The 19,994-nt window shown below is 38.5% G+C and overlaps 1 protein-coding gene across 14 annotated transcripts in view; it reads right to left on the bottom strand.

Annotated features, from left to right (window-relative positions):
- Positions 1–19,994, bottom strand: part of GRIP1 (glutamate receptor interacting protein 1) — a 324,841-nt gene that overhangs the window by 34,767 nt on the left and 270,080 nt on the right. For 11 of the 14 annotated variants that reach the window (XM_087967965.1, XM_087967968.1, XM_087967961.1 and 8 more), the window contains exons 9-12: positions 18,952–19,121; positions 13,002–13,157; positions 11,534–11,686; positions 10,000–10,186 (exon numbers count right to left, since the gene is read on the bottom strand). In XM_087967965.1, the coding sequence (XP_087824091.1) occupies positions 10,000–10,186; positions 11,534–11,686; positions 13,002–13,157; positions 18,952–19,121 (666 nt within the window). The remainder of the gene's footprint in view (positions 1–9,999; positions 10,187–11,533; positions 11,687–13,001; positions 13,158–18,951; positions 19,122–19,994) is intronic. The other 3 variants (XM_087967969.1, XM_087967970.1, XM_087967971.1) reach the window with 1 other exon arrangement.

Here is a 19,994-nt window from a genome sequence, read left to right on the forward strand (position 1 = left end):
TGTTCCAAGAAAACTATATCATTCTATATTATATTAAACTATATTATATTATGTTTAAGTTCAGCATGGTTTTGGCATAAAATATTAACATAAAATAGTTTAAAAAGCAGTGGTGATAATGAGTGTTTTTTGTGTGTGTTTTTCAATTTAAGTTAAAAAGGGGAGGGGGTTCAATGTTCAGGTGGGTGAAATATGTTCTTTACTTGCAGATGTTAAAGCAGATGTATATTCGCAAGGGTTGTGTAGCTATTTTAAAAACTATTCCTGACTTTGCAAGGAAGTGTATGCAGAACTGTTTTCTTAGAGAAAACCAGCACTATTGCTTTAATGACTCAAAATATTCCCAAAACCAAAACATTTTAAGCTCTGATATCTAAAGACTTGATATCATCATCATCATCATCATCATCATCATCATCATCATCATCATCATCATCATCATCATGTCTTTTATTCCTTAAATTCAGTCAACTGAACATTTAAAAATGTATCACAAATACCAGTGACTGGTGCTAATGGTTGACACGGGTTGCTGCCAGTGTCCTAGGTATCAACCAAGTATCTTCTTAAAATATACACTGTTCCGAGTAGCACAGTTTTTTGCAGTTCCGCAGGTGTTATTGCAGGAAACTGCAATTCCTTGATGTGTTTTGTAAAATTCTTGGACATGGTTCCAAGTGCCCCGATGACAATGGATATCACTATCACATGTTTCATTCATAACCATGTAGTTTCGATGGCCAGGTCTCAATATTTTGTGATTTTTTCCAGTTCTTTTTCTTCGACTCTGGTGTCTCCTGGTACAGTGATAGCAATAAATTGTACGCTTCGCTTTTGACAACTATGATATCTGGCGTGTTGTGTTCCAAATGATGATCTGCCTGTATTCAAAAGTCCCACAGGTTTCTCAACCTTCTCATTTTCGATAACTTTTTCCACTTTATGTTCCCATGATTTTTCGGATACTGGTAGGGTGTATTTTTTACACAATGACACAGTGATTAATTTAGCAGCTTGATTGTGTCTAGCTTTGTAGTCAGTTTGTGCAATTTTGCTGCACTCACATATTAAATGTGAAACATTTTTGACTGTCATTGCAAAGTTGGCAGTTTGGATTGTCAGTGGATCTTTGCTTTCATGGCATTGGTTTGTAGTGTTTGTTCTTGAGCAACCAGTATTAAACTTTCTGTTTCTTTCTTGATGGTTCCCATCTTAAGCCATGCCCATGTCAAGTTGTTATCACATTTTCTTTCAATGTTTTTCAAGTGCAAAAGCTTTGTTTTCCATCCATTTAATCTGTCATCCAGCTGTTTTTCCTTATATTCTGCGTTTGTTTCTGTTGTTTTTATAATGTTCTCCATTTTCACAGTCTGCAGCAATTTTTCTGTACTTTGATTCACATAGTCATTCAAACTTTATTTTTCTTCTTCTACAGTTTGATGGATTTGCAATAGTCCTCTGCCCCATATTCTTCTTGGCAGGTACAACCTGTCGGTGTCATTCTGTGGATGTAAAACGTGGTACATATTCAAAAGTTTGTCTGTTTTCTGGTCCAAGTTTTGCAGTTCAGCCAAAGTCCAGTTGATGATTCCAGCTGGGTAGCGTATGACTAGAACTGCCCATGTATTAATGGATTTAATTATGTTTCCAGCATTCAGCTTTGTTTTTAATATTTTGCGGATCCTTCTGATGTATTCCTCTTGCATTGACTCTTTGACTTTTCCATTCAAAATGTTACCTACATCCAATATGCCTAGGTATTTGTATCCGGTCATCCTTTCCTAATGCTTTCATTATGCTTCCATTTTCCAGTTCTATTCCTTCCATTTTTTCCATTTTTCCTCATTCATTTTTCATAATATAGCACATTTTTCAAGTTCATTTTGATGTTGCTGAACAGTTGAACTGTGTTGAGTATTGATTTAAGTTCAGTGGGGCTTTTCACATACATTTTAAGTCATCCATGTATAGTAGATGGTTTATCTTGCCATGTTGGCTTGAGATTTAGTATCCCAGAGTTGTGTTTTGTAGGATTATTGTCAGTGGAATTAATGTGATGTAGAACATAGTGGTGAAAGTGAGTCCCCTTGGAAGATTTCTCATCTGATGTTGACTTCACCAATGTTCTCCCCATTTGCTGTTAGAACTGATTTCCATTGTTGCATATTTGCTTTCAAAAATGTATACATATTTTTGCTGATTCCAAAGTTTTCCAGACAGGCATTAATCCAGCTGTGGAGTAATGAATCAAATGCCTTCTTGTAATCAATCTACACCATATTTAAATTCATTTTTCTTCATTTTGCATTTTTAGTACCATTTTATCAATGAGCAGCTGATCTTTTGTTCCTCTTGATTTTTTTATAATTTCCTTTTTGTTCTACCAGATACAAACTGTTTTCCATCTGATGATTGAATATTGAATTTGCCAATATTCTTGTAAAAAGTTTGAACGTTGTTGGCAGACAAGTAATTGGGAGATAATTGCTTGGTTGTGTGCTCTTTCCTGGATGGTTCATTATCAAGTATGCTCGACCAGCTGTTAACATTCTTCACTTGTTCATTTTGAAGCATTTCATCAAATTGAAAGGCCATGCAGTGATGGAGGCTGCTCAGGTGTTTTAGCCAATATCCATGCAGTTCGTCCAGGCCAGGTGCACTCCAGTTCTTGACCTTCTTTACTTGTTTTGCAATCATATCAGCTGTTATTACAATATTCTCCATTTTGTTTTGTGCTGCTTATTTTTGAATATCTTTGATCCAGGAGGCAATTTTATTGTGTTCCACTGGGTTTTCCCACAGTTCTTTCCAAAATTTCCAAGTTTTTTCTTTACATGGGTGAATATTAGTTTGGACTAAAATTTCATTAAGTGATTGGTAGAAGATGTGTTAGTTTCTTCTGAACTGAATTTTCATGGTATTTTTTTATTCGTCCCTTGTACCTTTCGATTTTCTTTGCTGTTGCTATTACACGCTGTGTTAACTCTTCCATGATTTCCGTTATTGTTTTTTTCCTTAAGGTTGTATTTTTTGCATAAATTATTTTTCAGCTTTTCACTCTTTAGTTTTCCTTCTTTCAAATATTTCAAATTGCTGATATCTCCTCATAGTTTTTTTTATTTTATTTTCAAGTCGAATTTTTCACTTTGGTGTTTCAGTGAGTTTCTTTCTTCGCATTTTATAACCCAATTCTGCAATTATAATGGCAGCTGTGCTGTACATTAATTGGTTAGTTTCACATAGTGTGCTGGATGGGATGGAAGTTAAAATGTTGTTCACAGCATTTAATAGATCTTTCACTCATTTGCTATATATACTTTGCGAATGGCAGGCAGTCTGTCAGCGTTCCAGCAAACCGCCATTCCAATCAATAACTCTGAGACAGACATATCTCAAAGGTATCTTTATTTAGATAGTAGACGGGCACATCTGAGGAATCCCGAATCTGAAAGTTTTCGGGCTTCCTTGCAATATTCAAAACTACAAATCCATCCACACTTGGCTGTCATCACATCACATGGCCCAATCACAATCCATCTTAAAGAAAGATCCTTATTTCATTCTGCGTCATTCTCAATGACCTTGAACTAACAAAAGAATTTTATTTTGTCTATTTAGAGCTACTCAATTGAATCCCCCTTCCACTTTCTCAGGTTGTGGCAGCATGGGAGCATCGAATCTCAATATGGCTTCCAAAGCTGACAGGCATCCCCCCTTGAAAAAAATCACATCCTGGAAGAGATAATAAACACAACACAACCAGGGGTTAATGTGATGCCCTTAACCCCCTCTGCCCCCTCCAAGGGGACCCTTCAGTTTGTCAGGGAAGTTGTCATGGAATTGGTTAACCAATTTATCTGCATGTATATCCCAACTTTTTCCCAGGTAGTGTCTGACAAACGGTAGCCTTTCCATAACACCAAATATTGTAATATTCTGTGGTGTAATCTAGAATTGAGGATTTTCTTTATTTCATAATGTGTCTCACCCTGTACAATCAGAGGTTTGGGGGGAGCTGCTGGTATCGGCCTTAGATTTGACCCTACAGCAGCTTTCAATAAATATTATGGAACACTGAGTGTATTTTCCCCAACAGCCGAGGGAGACTTAATAGGACTGCCACTGGATTGATTATCTTGGATATAGGGAATGGACCCAAGAATTTAGGGCCCAACTTCCTACTGGGAAGTTTCAACTTGAGATATTTAATTGACAAAAACACTTTGTCCTCTACTTTAAATGGTGGTTGGAGGGATCTATGTTTATCCGCTTGTTTTTTAATATTCATCAGCAGCTTCAGTTAAAGCTTTTTTCATATCCAACCTTTCTTTAACGAGTCCATCCACTCCGCGAAAGACATGGATGTTGGGGGTTCCCTAGGTAACTCCGGCATTGGGACAAAATCCATGCTGGTGTTGATTTGGAATGGAGTCAAGCCTGTGCTGCTGTGTACTGCATTATTGTAAGCAACTTCTGCAAATGGCAACAGTTCTGCTTCTCCTGTTGATAATTTACATAGCATCTGATGTATTGTTCCACCATGGCGTTCGCTCTCTCCTATGCCCCATTGCATGCAGGATGGAATGCTGAGGAAAGCCCTTGGGATGACCGAATGGACTTTAAATACTCCCTCTAGAACTTAGCAGTAAACTATACACCTCGGTCTGAGATTACTCTATGAGGTATTCTGTGGAGCCTATAGATATGTTTCACGAACAGTTTCACAAGTTTCTTGGCCGAAGATAGTCCATTACATGCTGTAAAGTGGGCTTGCTTAAAAAATAAGTTGATAATAGTCTAAATCAGGGTACTTCCTCCACTTTCAGGTAACTCTATGATAAAATCCATCACAATTTTTCCCCACAGCTTTGTTGGTTCAGCTACTTGTTGAAGGAGGCCATGGGGTTTTCTAGTTCTGTGTTTCATTGTGGCACAAATTGAGCAGCTTTTCACATAGTCCTCGACATCAGTTTTTATTTTTGGCCACCAGAAGTGTCTCCTGACTAAGGATTTTTAAGAACCCAAAGTGTCCCCCCAACCGCGAGTCATGGCTATGTTTCAGGACCATCAGTCTTAGAATATTGGGTACATAAATTTTGGTTCCCTTCCAAGACAATCCTTCGTTCATTGTCAAATTGGTTTGATGTTCAACAAACCATGGATCAGTTAAAAGTGCTGCTTTCAACTCGGTTGTCAGTTTGTCTTCTAGGTGTCTGGATCTGCAGTTGGCTTGGCCTCAGGTGATTACTTGGCCTGCAGATTGGGCTTCTGATATCATAGTTTTCACTTCCTGGCGATTGTCAATTTGGGGTTTTCTAGACAGGGCGTCTGCCAATATGTTTTTCCCTCCTAGGATATATTTCATGTTAAAGTTGAATCTCTTGAAGTGTTGAGCCCACTGTCATGCCCCTGGTGGAGACCGACTCTGAGGAAGAGGAGGAACAGCCAACAGGGAGTGGGAGTGTGGATCCAGAGGTGGTGGAGGAGGCTGGGGAAGGGCAGAGGCTGGCTGAGCAATCAGAGGAGGATCCAGGCACATCCCCTATCCATCCTAGGTCACGCAGGGAGGAGAGGATCAGGGAAAAGCGAGATCTACTCAGGAGATTACCATGATCATCCTTGTGGCTTGCAGCTGGGAGCTATGTATATAAGTTTGTAACTGCGCAGTCAGAATAGCTGGAGTCAAAGTTTAATGTTTTCTTTGAAAGAGGTTTATCTTTGCTGGCGTTCTTCCCGTGGACTCTCCTCCCTTATCTTCCTGGAATGTATGATTAATTATCTTGGCTTGCTTCAGAACTCTCATCAATGTGGTTTGTTTTGGTTTTCTTTTTGCCTCATTATTTACTTTTGTGACTTTAAACTGTGCCTAATAAAACAGTGAAGTTAAGTTGAAGGCATTACCAGACTTTAATGTATGTTTTGGGTTTTGGGTTATTTTGAGAGACTACGGGTCATCACACCAGTGGACTTGTTTAGGTGATAGCTTTCGAGGTGTCCTTAGAGCCTCGAAGTTCTTATAATCAGTCCACACCTCAAAAGGCTCCTTCACTCCTTCAAGGAAATGCCCCAAAGAGAGTAAAGCCCATCGCATGGCAAATGCCTCTTTTTCCCAAACCGCCCACCTATGCTCTGTGTCTTTCAACTTTTTGGACACATAACTGCAAGGCATCAGCTGGTCTTGAGAGTTCTGGAGGAGAATCGCCACAACAGCCACATCACTAGCATCAGCTTGGACTATAAAAGGTTTGGTTGGATCTGGGTACTGGAGGACGGGCTCAGCAACAAATAGGCATTTTAAAGTTTCAAAAGATTTCTGACAGTCCATTATCCAAGCAAGGGGTTGATTGGGTTTTGGTTTGGTTGGGGAAGGCCCAGTTTTCAGTAACTCTGTTAAAGGGAGGGTGACCTCGGGAAATGAAGGAATAAATTGTCTATAGATATTTGCAAAACCCAAAAAGCTTTGAAGTTGTTTACATGTTTTGGGCGGTTGCCAGTCTAGTACCGCTTTCACTTTTCCAGGGTCCATCCCAATCCCCTGGTTAGACACTCAATAACCCAGGTAATCCAATGATTCTTTATGGAATTCACATTTTGACAGCTTTACATATAACTTGGTGGCTAAAAGTTTTTTCAGTACTTGTCTGACCTATTTGTTCTTCTATGGTTTTGCTGATTGTAACAAGGTCACCCAAGTAGACAAGGACCCTTTTGTACAGGTGTGGATGTAACACTTCATTGATGAGTTGCATAAATGCTGCGTGGGGGGGTAGGGGGCTGGAGCCCGAAAGGCATGACTCAGAATTGGAGACTACCCAGAGGGCAGTTAATGGTGGTTTTCCATTCATCTCCCTCCTTTATGCAAACTCAGTAATAGGCTTCTCTCAGATCTAGCTTGGTAAAGACCTTGCCTTTTGATAGGTGATTTAATAAGTCCTTCATTAGGGGGAGGGGGTACATGGTTTTATGCACACCGCATTGACATCCCTAAAATCCACATATAAACGTAAGCTGCCACCTTTTTTTTCTTTAAACTGTACTGGGGCTGCCAACCTATATTTGTCAGGTTCAATGAAACCTCTGTCTAAATTGTTATTGATGTATTTTCTCAACTCAGTCATTTCAGCTGATGTCGTGGAATATATCTTTGGTTTTGGCAGTTTTTCCCTGGGTTCTAATTCTATGGCACAATCAGTAGCTTGATTTGGGGGGTGGGGGATGTTGCATTCCTCTTCACTGAACACCTCAGCCAAGTTCCTATATTCTTTAGGGGCACACCTGGAGGAGAGTCTGAAGTGGTGGCTGCTGCTTCTGGTTGTCGCAGTTTCTTTGTGGCAGGAAGGGGGGGAAGTGGACCAACCCTAATTATGATTTTTCAGTATCTGTTTTCCCACTTGATGGTATGGGCCCATTTATCCAGCCAAGCAAGTCCCAATATGACATATTCTGACATTTTTGGAGCCACTACAAAACATATGAGTTCACGGTGTCTGCCCATCTTTAGTTTGATTAATTCTGCCAAATAGGTTACTGGGACTCCCCAATTAATTCCTAACTGTTCAACGATGGGGAGACCAATAAGGCATCTGGAACTCCTGGTATCTATTACAGCTTCTATCTCCCCTGCCTCACCTATGTCAGGAACCACCAACTTCACCTTAACTGTAAAAGGGGCAATAGCAGCACTCACCATGGGGTTGTCTTCTTCTTCGTCGGCTTCTCCAGGAAGAATTCCTTGGGTCGGAAGTTCCATGCTCCCTTCTGTGTAGAGGGAACCCTCTATAGTGTGTCTAGAAAACCAGCTAGTGTCTGGAGGCTTTCATGGATTTCTTTGACCCCTGGCAGCTGTACTAGGCATTGGTTGTGAAGCTTGTGGAACAGGTGCAGGAGCTAGACAGTTGGCTGCTCTATGATCAACTTGGTCACATTGATAGCACTTTATAATCCTTATGAGTCAGATAGGAGCAGCTTCAGCAGGTCTGGTCAGAGTCGGTCTGGCCACTGTTCTCCTAGGAGGGCCTTCAAAAGGGGGTTTTCTTTGTGGGTTGATTTCCCTGTCCAACCTGAGGGACATTGCATATCAATCCTGTAGCATCTCTGGTATTCCTCTAATGTGGCATACTTTTTTAACTTCTGGGTCAATAGCGTTCTTGAAATAGTGGAGAAGTATTCTTTCAGGCCAGTTCATGAGGTTGCTTGCGACACTTCTAAAGTCCTATACAAAGTGTTTTAAGGGTTGCTTGCCTTGTTTCATTTCCATTATTTTGTCTTCACTTTCCCCAATTCTATCAGGATTCTCGAACCTAAACCTAAGGAGTTCAAGGAAGGCATTGACATCCTGTAGTTCTGGTGCTTCTTCATAGTGCAATTGAGTTACCCAATCGGAAGCATTCAATTTTTTCTTTCAGCATTTTTGCTAGATCTTCAGCCTGTTCATCATTACTTGTTTTCTTTTTAGCCAATATTTCTAGATGTTGCATTTCCACATCTGTAAAAACTTTATTACGGATGGTGAAATGTCTTTGATCCATTAATTGTTGTTAAGTTACATCACTTTCCAAGTGTTTTTCCTTCCACAGTTGCATCATTCTTTTTTGGCTGTTAGTTCTACCTGGTAGTAACATTTGATGATTTCCTGATTTTCTTCGGTTGTCCATGTTTTGCACTTTTATTCCAGTTGCTTTGCAGTTGCATGCCCTGATTCCCCAGTAATAACAACTGAGTCCAGTAGCCCATTTTTTGACAGATATCCAGGAGCCATACCATCTGATGCGGCCCTTATTGAGCTGGGTGACGACCGATCCGGTGTGGAATTTTTTGTTTTCTTTTTATCATAGGTGATAGTAGATACCTGGGTTGGTTCACGGTGGCTGAGCCACTAACAATCTGAAAATGGCAATCCCATAAACATAGGGACCACACTGGATAGCCATCCAGGCCCAGCCACGGCAGCCCAATTGCCCGTTTGGTGTCAGGAAGTCAGGATCAAATGTGGGGTGGGGGGAGGAAAGCAGCCTAACTACCCATGGTGATTAGTGTTGTTGTTGTTATTATTATTATTATTATTATTAGTATTATTAGTATTATTAGTATTATTATTATTGATTTAATCTTCAATTCAATTCACAGTCTGGGACTGGTAAAAACTTAACAGTTCAAGTCCTAATCAAAAACCTGAGAACTATTAAAGTAGAGTCTGAGTATATAGGTAGCTCCAAGTATGGCGGGTTTTTGCAAAGTCAGGAATTTTAAATTTTCTCTGTATCTAGGCAGTCCTTTGGGTATTGATCCAAGGGCTCCTATGACTATTGGTACAATCATTGATTTCTTCCTCCATAGTTGTTCAACTTATTATTATTATTATTTAAATTTATTTGCCACTCATCTTGTTTCAAAGCTGCTTACAACATAAAAGTATCATATATCAGTTATAACTGAACCAGGAAATTGAAATAGCAATAGCACTATTTATATACTGCTGCAGAGTGATTTACAGAACTCTCTGACTGGTTTACAACATTAGCATATTCTCCCCAACAATCTGAGTCCTCATTTTACCAACTTTGGAAGGATGGAAGGCTGAGTCAACCATGAGCCAGTTAGGATCAAATTCCTGGCAATGAGCAAAGTTAGCCTGCAATATTGCATTCTAACCACTGCACCACCACGGGTCCTTATACTTTCCTGCTAATCTAAAATAGCAAGTTTTTAATTAAGCTTCACAGATTCCATTAGGAAAAACTTATCTAATTATCTCAAGTCCAATTGTCTATCAAAGGTCGTCATCTAGATAACACAAAGTGCAGTTGTTATTTTTCTCATGTCTGATCATTAAAAAAAAACCTTTTGAAATCAAAATAGGAAACACAGTATGTCTCACATTTTTAGTGAACAATCCTGAGAAATTATCTGAATGACGAAAATAGCTACTGCAAGTGATCCAAGTTGTTCTAAGCAATAAATAGGGCTAATAACTTTACCAATCATTTCAAAGAAACTCACTTTTCTGCTGGACTGTCAGCTTCTATATAGGAAATCAGAGGTGGAGATGATAATGTCTCTGTAGCAAACACACTGCCCTGAAGTTGTATTCCAAATCCTACAATTGGATCAGCTGTCAACACTACTTCGGTGGTTTCCGTGTGGACAACTTGCCCTGCCAAGCCAACAGTGCTAGAGGCTAGTGACACTGTAAAATATATCCAACAGAAACAAAGACATTCAAAATGATAGCAAATGAATTCATTTTCTGATACAAATACTACCTTAAAAACTGTAATAAAATGTCAAGTGTCACCATTTTCAGTCAGAATACTTAAAAATCAGAATCAACATACAGTAGTATTTAGCTAAACCTAGCAAGAGATGATCTAAAAGAGATGATCTAAAACCCTGTAGGTCATTATTTCAGTTACAGAATCAGAGGATTAGCTGTCTTTACTCCAGTCAATTTTCTGGTCCTTAAATACTCGACTTCTAGAAGGTCTCAGCCATGTGATTGACATGTTTTATTAACAGGCTTGTAATACTATTTTAATACAAAGGGTAATGCAAATTGTATACATCCTTCAGTCAAATATATCCCAGATCTCTTTAAAAAGATAGTTGTATTAAATTTTGTATTTTAAGTGTCCTGTTTATAAATATTTATTACAAAAAAGTCTGACTACAGTACAGAAGGAAAGCTGTGTATAGTAGATATTTGTGAAAATAATAATATTGGGTTACATGCACTGACACAAAAGTTAATTTTTTTTCTCATGCAGGGAGACTTTTTTATGCTTCTCTACCATGGCCATTCTACTCGAAATTTGTTCAGGAACTATTTCAACCTTTTAAAACAGTAATAACCTTTTGAGCACCTGGGACCAGTTCCGTAGAAAACAATTATTCCATGGACTGGGAGTGTGTGGTTTTGCGTGCTATCTAGATCCCATACAGGCCATGCAGATAAAGCTTCGCTCACTTGCATGGCCTGGTTCGACTGCAGACCAGTACTTGTCCATTTCGGACACAATTAGATGGATGAATACAACCTACCAAGTGTAATCAGAATAATAGATTTATAAATAATTATATAAGGCTACAAGTTTCTATAAGAGAAATTGTCAAGCTTCTACTTAGCAGATAAAAATGACTACGATTTTTATATGTTTAGTTAAGGAGAGAAACTCATAAACCAAAAAAGCAACAATAAAAAAGTACCAGAAAATATTCTTTCATGAAGACTGCTGCAAGATTGCCTCTTTAATTGCTGGATTGGTATGAGACTGCTTCTTGAGGCTCCTTGCAGATTTCCAAATCCATAAACACGAGTTTACAAGACCTCAAAGAAGATTTTACTGACAAAGAATCCTGTCTAGCTACTGTCCATTAGTATGCAAAGAATTGGAAGCAGTTGAACAATAATGTAGACATAAAATAATTCATTTATTTACAATTCCAAATAAATCTTATTTACAGTGTAGAATACAGTATAGATATAGATGTGACTCATAACTATGTTCTAAAACAAATAATCTTTGTGATCACCTACGTGAGCTTTTGAAGTCCTTCTTTTTCATTCTTCTTCTCATCAATGTTCCTCTTGGACTAGTAGAGTAGAGGCTTCGCGGTAAAGTTCCCATGTTTAGTGAACTCAAGCTGTATGCACTCATGGAGGCAGGAGAAAATGATGAAGATACCAAGGCTGTTGAAAGAGAAGGGCACATTTTGTGCAAAGCATTCTAGAATTGGTGTTTGTAACTGTCTGTTATAAGCTGGACGTTGCCTAAAGTTTATAGGTTTCCACTAACCAAATCAGAAATTTAATGAAATCTAGGCATCAAATCACAATTTTTAGGGTGAAGTATACTACTATATTTTTCGGACTATAAGACGCTCCAAAGTGTAAGACACACCTAGCTTTTGGGGAGGAAAACAAGAAAAAATTTTTTTGGCTCTGCCTCCCAGCAATTTGCCTTCTTGCAGCAAACAGCCTGGACAGCTTCAGCACAGCCTGATTAACACAAGCAGCTGATTGTCGGTTGGATCGGCCTCCTGATGTTCAGCTGTTTCAGGCTGCAGGGATCGCCATCGTCTATTGCTGCCTCTACATGCCCCATTTTTGGCCTCTGCATCCCATTTTTCACTTCCACATGCCCCGTTTTTGGCTTCCACGCCTCATTTTTGGCCCGTTCCAGGTGACGGGGATCGTAATGGGCCAAAAATAGGGCATGCGGAGGCAAAATACGGGATGCAGAGGCCGAAAACAGGGTGCGCGGAGGCAGCAGTAGGCAATCCTGAAACAGCTGCTTGTCAGGAGGCAGATCCAACTGACAAACAACTGCTTGTGCTAATCAGGCTGTGCTGAAGCTGACCAGGCTGTTTGCTGTTTGCTGCAAGGAGGCAAATTGCTGGGAGGCAGAGACTGAAGGGTGGGGGCCGGTGGGTGGGCAGGGCTTCAGCAACATTCTCTGTATAAAACACAGACATTTCCACCCCCTTTTTTGGGAAGTGCATCTTATACACCCAAAAATATGGTATTTAAAAAAATCTCTTACTTGAACAAAAGCATAACTTTGTTTTTCTTAAATAAATAGGCAATTATTCTCACAATTACTTCGACCATTTTGAAACACAGTTATATGAAATAATACATACCAATGTGATTAGAAATCACATTTTCAAATCTAGCATTTGAAAGAGATAATTTCTGACATAGATTTTGCATTTAAGAGTATTTCCCTGAAAAAGTACTTAACTGTACATCAATGTGTTTAGGAAAACTGGAACCTCTGTAGTTTTCAAACATTTTCATTCTTTATGAAAATGTAGAATTAAAGCAGGAAAAGATCTATGTCAGAAATAACCTGAACGTGCTTGTGACAAACACTGAGACCCTATGAATCCAAAAGGTTTTAAAGCCAGAAATAGGAAAAGAATATGAGAAAAGGGATATTATTAGGAAAACAACAATAACACAACAATAACAGATGTCTGAAGGAAAAAGTATGGAACATTACAAAGACTTTTTTGAGGTGGTGTTTTCTGGCATTTCAAAGCTGGCATCCTGAAATGATCAGGGTGTTTGGTGTTATAATGGTGGTAACTGAGGGCACTGCTGTGGCTCTTGGCATAAGGATCCCATAGAATCTGCTTGTTGCTCCTTTGAACCTTTACTGCCCACATGAAGGAATGAAAAAAAGTACATATTAAAAAATGAAAAGAAAAGAAATCAGAAAATTTATAAATGGGAAAAATAATTGGGTAATATAAATATATTAAAAAGGAAAATGAAAGTACAGGTGAAACTCGAAAAATCAGAATATTGTGCAAAAGTTCATTTATTTCAGTAATGCAGCTTAAAAGGTGAAACTAATATATGAGATAGACTCATTACATGCAAAGCAAGATAGTTCAAGCTATGATTTGTCATAATTGTGATCATTATGGCTTACAGCTCATGAAAACCCCAAATCCACAATCTTAGAAAATTAGAATATTACATACAATCAATAAAACAAGGATTGTACATAGAACAATATCGGATCTCTGAAAAGTATAAGCATGCATATACTTATACTCAGTACTTGGTTTGGACCCCTTTTGCAAGCAATTACTACCTCAATGCAGTATGGCATGGAAGCTATCAGCCTGTGGCACTGCTGAGGTGTTATGGAAGACCAGGATGCTTCAATAGCAGCCTTAGCTCTTCTGCATTGTTCGGTTTCAATTCTCCCATCTTTCTCTTCGCAATGCCCCATAGATTCTCTATGGGGTTCAGGTCAGGTGAGTTTGCTGGCCAGTGAAGCACTAATCCCACAGTCATTGAACCAGGTTTTGGTGCTTTTGGCAGTGTGGGCAGATGCCAAGTCCTGCTGGAAAATGAAGTAGCATCCCCATAAAGCTCATCTGTGGAAGAAAGCATGAAGTGCTCCAAAATCTCCTGGTAGACGGCTGTGTTGACCCTGGACTTAATGAACCACAGTGGACCAATTCCAGCAGATGACATGGCTCCCCAAATCAACACAGACTGTGGAAACTTCACACTGAACTTCAAGCATCTTGCAGTGTGTGACTCTCCATTCTTCCTCCAGACTCTCGGTCCTTGGTTTCCAAATGAGATGCAAAAGTTGCTCTCATCAGAAGCAACAGATCAGTTCTGTTTTTCTTTAGCCCAGGTAAGACGCTTCTGACGTTTATTGTTCAGGTGTGGCTTGACAAGAGGAATGCGACATTTGAAGCCCATGTCCAGGATCTGTCTGTATGTAGTGGCTCTTGATGCACTGACTCCAGCCTCAGTCCACTCCTTGTGAAAGTCCCCTTTTCCTGACAATCTTCTCCAGGCTGCGGTCATCCCTGCTGCTTGTGCACCTTTTTCTTCCACACTTTTCCCTTCCACATAACTTTCTATTAATGTGCTTTGATACAGCACTTTGGGAACTTCCAACTTCTTTTGCAATTACCTTTTGAGGCTTTCCCTCCTTATGGAGGGTGTCAGTGATGGTTTTCTGTACAACTGTCAGGTCAGCAGTCTTTCCCATGATTGTGCTTCCTACTGAACCAGACTGAGAGAACATTTAAAGGATCAGGAACCCTTTGCAGGTCTTATGGCTTAATTAGTGATTAGAGTGGGACACTCTGAGCCTAGAATATTGAACCTTTTCACAATATTCTAATTTTCTGAGATTGTGGATTTGGGGTTTTCATGAGCTGTAAGCCATAATCGTCTCAATTATGACACATCACGGCTTGAACTATCTTGCTTTGCATGTAATGAGTCTATCTCATATATTAGTTTCACCTTTTAAGTTGCATTACTGAAATAAATGAACTTTTGCATGATATTCTAATTTTTTGAGTTTCACCTGTAATTGGAAAAATATCCTGTTCCTATCATCTTCCTTTTTCTGGTGATAAGCAAATCCTAGAATGTATGCCACAGCCTTCCACAATGCCAACACTGATGAGTTTGAGACTTCAAAAAAATTCTGAACATCTTCAATCAATTTTTAATCTGCCCCTGTCTTTAGCTTTACCTTTATTAAACCCTTTCAAGAAGACATTTAATCCAACATTATCAGCATAAATAAGGTACAATTAGTAATTAAATTTAGAAAATATCCCCCCCTTGAAATGAATGTGTATATATTAAAAAAACAAAAAACAAACAAGAGGCTATATATTTTTCATAGTAATTTAGAGTTGTTTACATGTCAGTCATTTCGATTTATCACTTTGACATTTTAATTTTACCAGCATTTATCACTGGTGTTATATTATTCAGGGAAATGAATTCTATCTCTTAAACATCAAAACAAAAATTCAATGTTGGAGAATTATTAAAAGAAAAAACAGAAATTCAAAGTCATAATTTATTGCTCTGAATTTCTTCAGACTATATTTCATCCCAAATGCAAGAAAGGAAACAAATGCTATTCTTTGTAATGGTCACTTCTGAATCAAATTTACCTTAAGGATTCCCCACTCCCCTCCATCCATCAAAAGGTAAAAGGGAGGTAAAGTAATCCTAAATTTATTAAATATACATTCTTCAAAATCTATGAGAATTTTCAATTATTCTTACATTGCTGTCATCTATAAAACATGTATACAAAATGCTATGCCCAGGTAAATGCCGGACGTAGAATGTTACCTTCAAATAAATCTTTTTTAGTTTTGGGAGTGTGGCTCATGGCTCGTGATCTAATTGGAGTAACTCCCGGAATCCTGACAATTGCATTGTGAAGATGTTAAATTATTATATATTGACACAAAACATGGAAAAAAATATAAAATAGGCTTCAATTTCTCCTTGCTTATTCAATAAGGACTGAAAGGAAGTTTCCTCTTGGATTCTTTTATCAATCATATTTGTATATTTTTCTCCTGGGTTAAATAGTGTTAAACTTTTAACACTGAACAGAACACGTTCTTATTCACCAGTAATTTGGAAAGAATACAAACCTTTATTTATTATTAAATTTATATTTCTTTTGTACAGATACTTAAAATAGATTAGAATAAAATAAAATATACAAAAAGTCAGCATTAAAATCAGTAACAATGATATTAACAATTATAAGCTTGAAAAAAATACGTTTTTCTTGTTCTAATTTTGAGGAGTAGGATCAAATGTTCCTTTCTGGGGAGTACATAATACAGGATGGGAGCCTCATAGGAGAAGATCTTCTCCCACATATCAAATAGGTGAACCTCCAACAATGTATCTTGAAAAAAGTTTATCCTGTTGATTATGACCAGGTGGGTTCCTACAGTACTGGGATAGGTTGCCTCTCAGAGAGTCAAGCTGTAAATTTAAACATGAACCCCAGCATCTTCATTTGTTCTTAGTAGGCAACTGGCTTTCATTATCTTTCAATACAGAACTGAAGCCTGTATCCTGAATTCAGTACCTTGCACCAGGTAACAGATTGGTCATCACATTCTGCACCAATAGCATTTTACCCCCAAATAATGCATGTTTCAGTATCAAGAGAGATTGCAGTAAAAGTGTGTATATCTATCAATACATTTGGCTGGCTCAGGTTACGGTTTCGTGTACTATCCATACTTTTGCAATTGTGCTCTTACTCCACTTTTTTCCTGAAATCCAGTGACAGCTAGGGGCCATGATGTAATCCCAAAGTATACAACTGCTTTTTTTGGGGAAAACACCCCAACCAAAACAAATTTTATCTCAGTTCCTGAGTTCAAATTTCTTTTGATCAGTAGTGCCTTCGCCTTATCTGAAATTAATTTCAGCCTTCTGTCCTTCATCAAGACCATTATCAAAATCAGGTAATGTTTAAGGATGTTGATTAAGCCCTGGGAACTGGATTATACAAAACAGCAGAGTAGCTATCATTAGCATTCTGATATTCCACTCCAAAGCTCTGCATCCTTTCCTCAACAGTTTCACATATACATTAAACAGTATAGGTAACAAGGTAGAACCTATCACTATGAGATAACTGAGATAAACAACCTGGGTATCACAAAAGTTACCTCACCTTACCACTAGATCGTCCTCAGTACCATGGACAATAGCATCAAAAGCCCTTAAGAATATGAGAGCTCCCCATTTTTAGCTTCTGAAACAGACACAGACATCCACCAGCACAACTGAATCACTCTTGGTACACCTCAAATGAAATGCTGACTGAAATGGGTGCAGATAATTAATTTTATCTAAATCCTATGGGGCTGTAAGATTACTACTTTCTCAACCACTCTACCCATGGAGCAGAATGCTTGAGTATGACTTATAATGACAGAGATCTTCCAAATCAAAGGATTTTTGCAGTTAACAATCTTATAATTGCCTTCTTAAGCAGGGAACCGATACCCACTGGAGCAGATCAATGCTTGCCGGGAAACCTGGGGATTTTAATTATCCAAAGGACTGTAGACTTTTTCAATGAAAAAGACCATTCTATTCATGCATGACAGAACTAGATCTTCCCCCAAAAAATACACAAAGGCTTTTTGCATTGTTAACAGTTTTTGGAGGGGGCCAGGGAGGAGGATCTTATATGAATGCCAGTTCTAACATAAGCAGATGAAGCATTGATGCAAGATCGGCTTGAACCTTCAAACCCTCCACCCTTCAGGGACAGGGAACTGATCAATTGTCTTGTCCAGTGAAACCTTGGCAGATTTAATCATCCAGGAAGGACAATGATTGAGCACTTTGTCCGGAACAAACTTTCTACAGTTTTGATCTGGAATTTGGATTTTTTGGAACTCTAATTGGTGAAGGATTTTGATCTGAAGAATCTTGTTGAGTCTTGGATTTAGTTCGTTGGAACTTTTACTTATTGGAGCTATCTGTGAAAATTCCTGTTTGCTGCCTTTCTTTACAAGGACTGTTGCTTTCAGCCTTATCTGTTTACTTTAAAAGGTGGGACATAACATTTTCCTGTTTGCTGCCTTTCTTTACAAGGACTGCTGCTTTCAGCCTTAAATGTTTATTTTAGAAGGTGGGACATAACATTTTTCCCTGTTTCAGTGTACATTTTGTAGCAAAGAACCTTTTCTACTTGTGAAAGTTCCTTTTATGATTATGAACACTGATCTTTCCAGGAAAGCACCACAAATAGGAATGTAGAAATTATACCAAAATCTGAAAGTTGTGCACAAAGGATTCTGGGACTGAAGAAGTTTCCTCATAACCCTTTTCTATTATCTCGACTCTTAGATATAATTAAAAAACATATTTACTATACAATTGACTTTTTATTAAAACCAAAGTTATTACTTTATTCTCCAGTCCTATTGTAATATCAAGATATGTTTTTTTGTGAGAAATACAAGAGCAAGAAGTATTCCTCTCATGTGATATTTCTTTTCTTTTTGCCTGTTAGTGCCTGTTTACTGACAGTAATTAGTTATAATTACCGCCCTAACTTGCATTTCTCTCCACCCTAAATCTTTTGATTTATTAATTAAGATGACATATAGTTATCACTGCTTTGGTCAAGATGTCATTAATTCTCTTAATCCACCTTGGATCGCTAAGCAATATTCTTGCTACTAACACAGTAGCATGAAATTTTGTTTGAGCAAATTTAATTTTAGCTGCTTCCTATCAACTGAAATCCTATTAACCAAGTCCTAAATATTAGCCAGCCTTATATTGGCTGAAAATGATTCCAAATTTATACTCAGAGGAATATTCAGTATGTACAGAACTACATTGTTGAACATAGCAACAATAAATAAAGTAGTTAAAACAGCACAGAGTTTTATGGTTGATGATGGATACCAATAAAAATAAAATTATATGCAAATCTTCAGTCTTCAGAACCTCTCTCAGATAAGTAAAGGCACTTTCCCAACTCATTTCACTTCAGTATTAAATTCTATTCATGTGATGCACATTTATTTCAAGCTAGTTCCAATGAACTCAAATAGTATTTCTAGCTAAGTGAAAATAATTCCATAAACATAATAGAAATATAATCATCCTACCATGTTCTGGTCCTTTAAGTGCAAGACGTGTCTGATGATGGGGAAGGATTTCTAGTTTGACATTGTCAGACGTATTAGCCAAAAATTGTGTTGCTTCAGCCAAAGTACAGTATTCCATGCTAGTACCATCAATAGACAGAATATGATCACCTATATGTAATGCACCACATCTATGGAAAAAAAATTCAAAACAGTCCACTATTATTTTGAAGTATATCATTCATTGGTTTTACAGTTATTTCTTCCAGAATTTTTCTTTATTTGATTATAAGATTGATATGGCAGGATTACCTATATGGGATCCTTGCTTATTTTTATTTGATGAGGCTTTTCTTCAATGTGCTTAGAAAAAAAATAATTTTGATTACCATTTCTGCAAGTTTGTCTAGAACAGGCAAGTAGCTAACCTGCCTATAATTCCCAGAACTCTGCAGAGTCCAGAGTCACCAAAGAATTGCACAGATTGAAAGAAGCGCAAATTGAACTCAACTAAATAGTGGGAACAATTTTTTGAAGGAAATGTAGCAGTGGTGGGATTCAAATTTTTTTACTACCGGTTCTGTGGGTGTGGCTAGGGGCATGGCCATGTAACTAGGTGGGTGTGGCTTTTTTGCTTTTTGCAGCCCCCCCTGGTTTTTTGGGACTTCTGGGCCTCAGGGAAACTTCCTGGGAGGGCGTTTTTGCTCCCAGTAGGCTTCCGTGGGGCTCAGGAAGACAGAAAACTGAGCCTGGGAACGCACAGCACCCCCATGCTTCATTTTGGGGCCTCCCTGGAGCCCAGGAAGGCAAAAATGGGGGAGATGGAGGGTTTTTGCCTTCCTGGGCCTCAGGGAAGCCTCCTGGGCAAAGCAGTAAGTAAGCGAGGGGAATCCCGGCACAACTGATCGTAGGAACAGCTGATTGTTGGGAAGGGAAAAAAAGAAATATCTTAAGGAGTGACTGGGTGGGCTAGTGTCAGGCGGGTGGGATGAGCGAGCATCAGGCGGGCGTGGCCAGTGAGCAGCAACCGGGCAACCAGGTCGGGGGCATGGCCAGTCAGAAGT

The sequence above is a fragment of the Notechis scutatus genome, chromosome 6 (genome assembly GCF_049901735.1).
Source record: "Notechis scutatus isolate UNSWTSFEM ecotype Mainland chromosome 6, rNotScu1.2, whole genome shotgun sequence".
NCBI lineage: Eukaryota > Metazoa > Chordata > Lepidosauria > Squamata > Elapidae > Notechis > Notechis scutatus.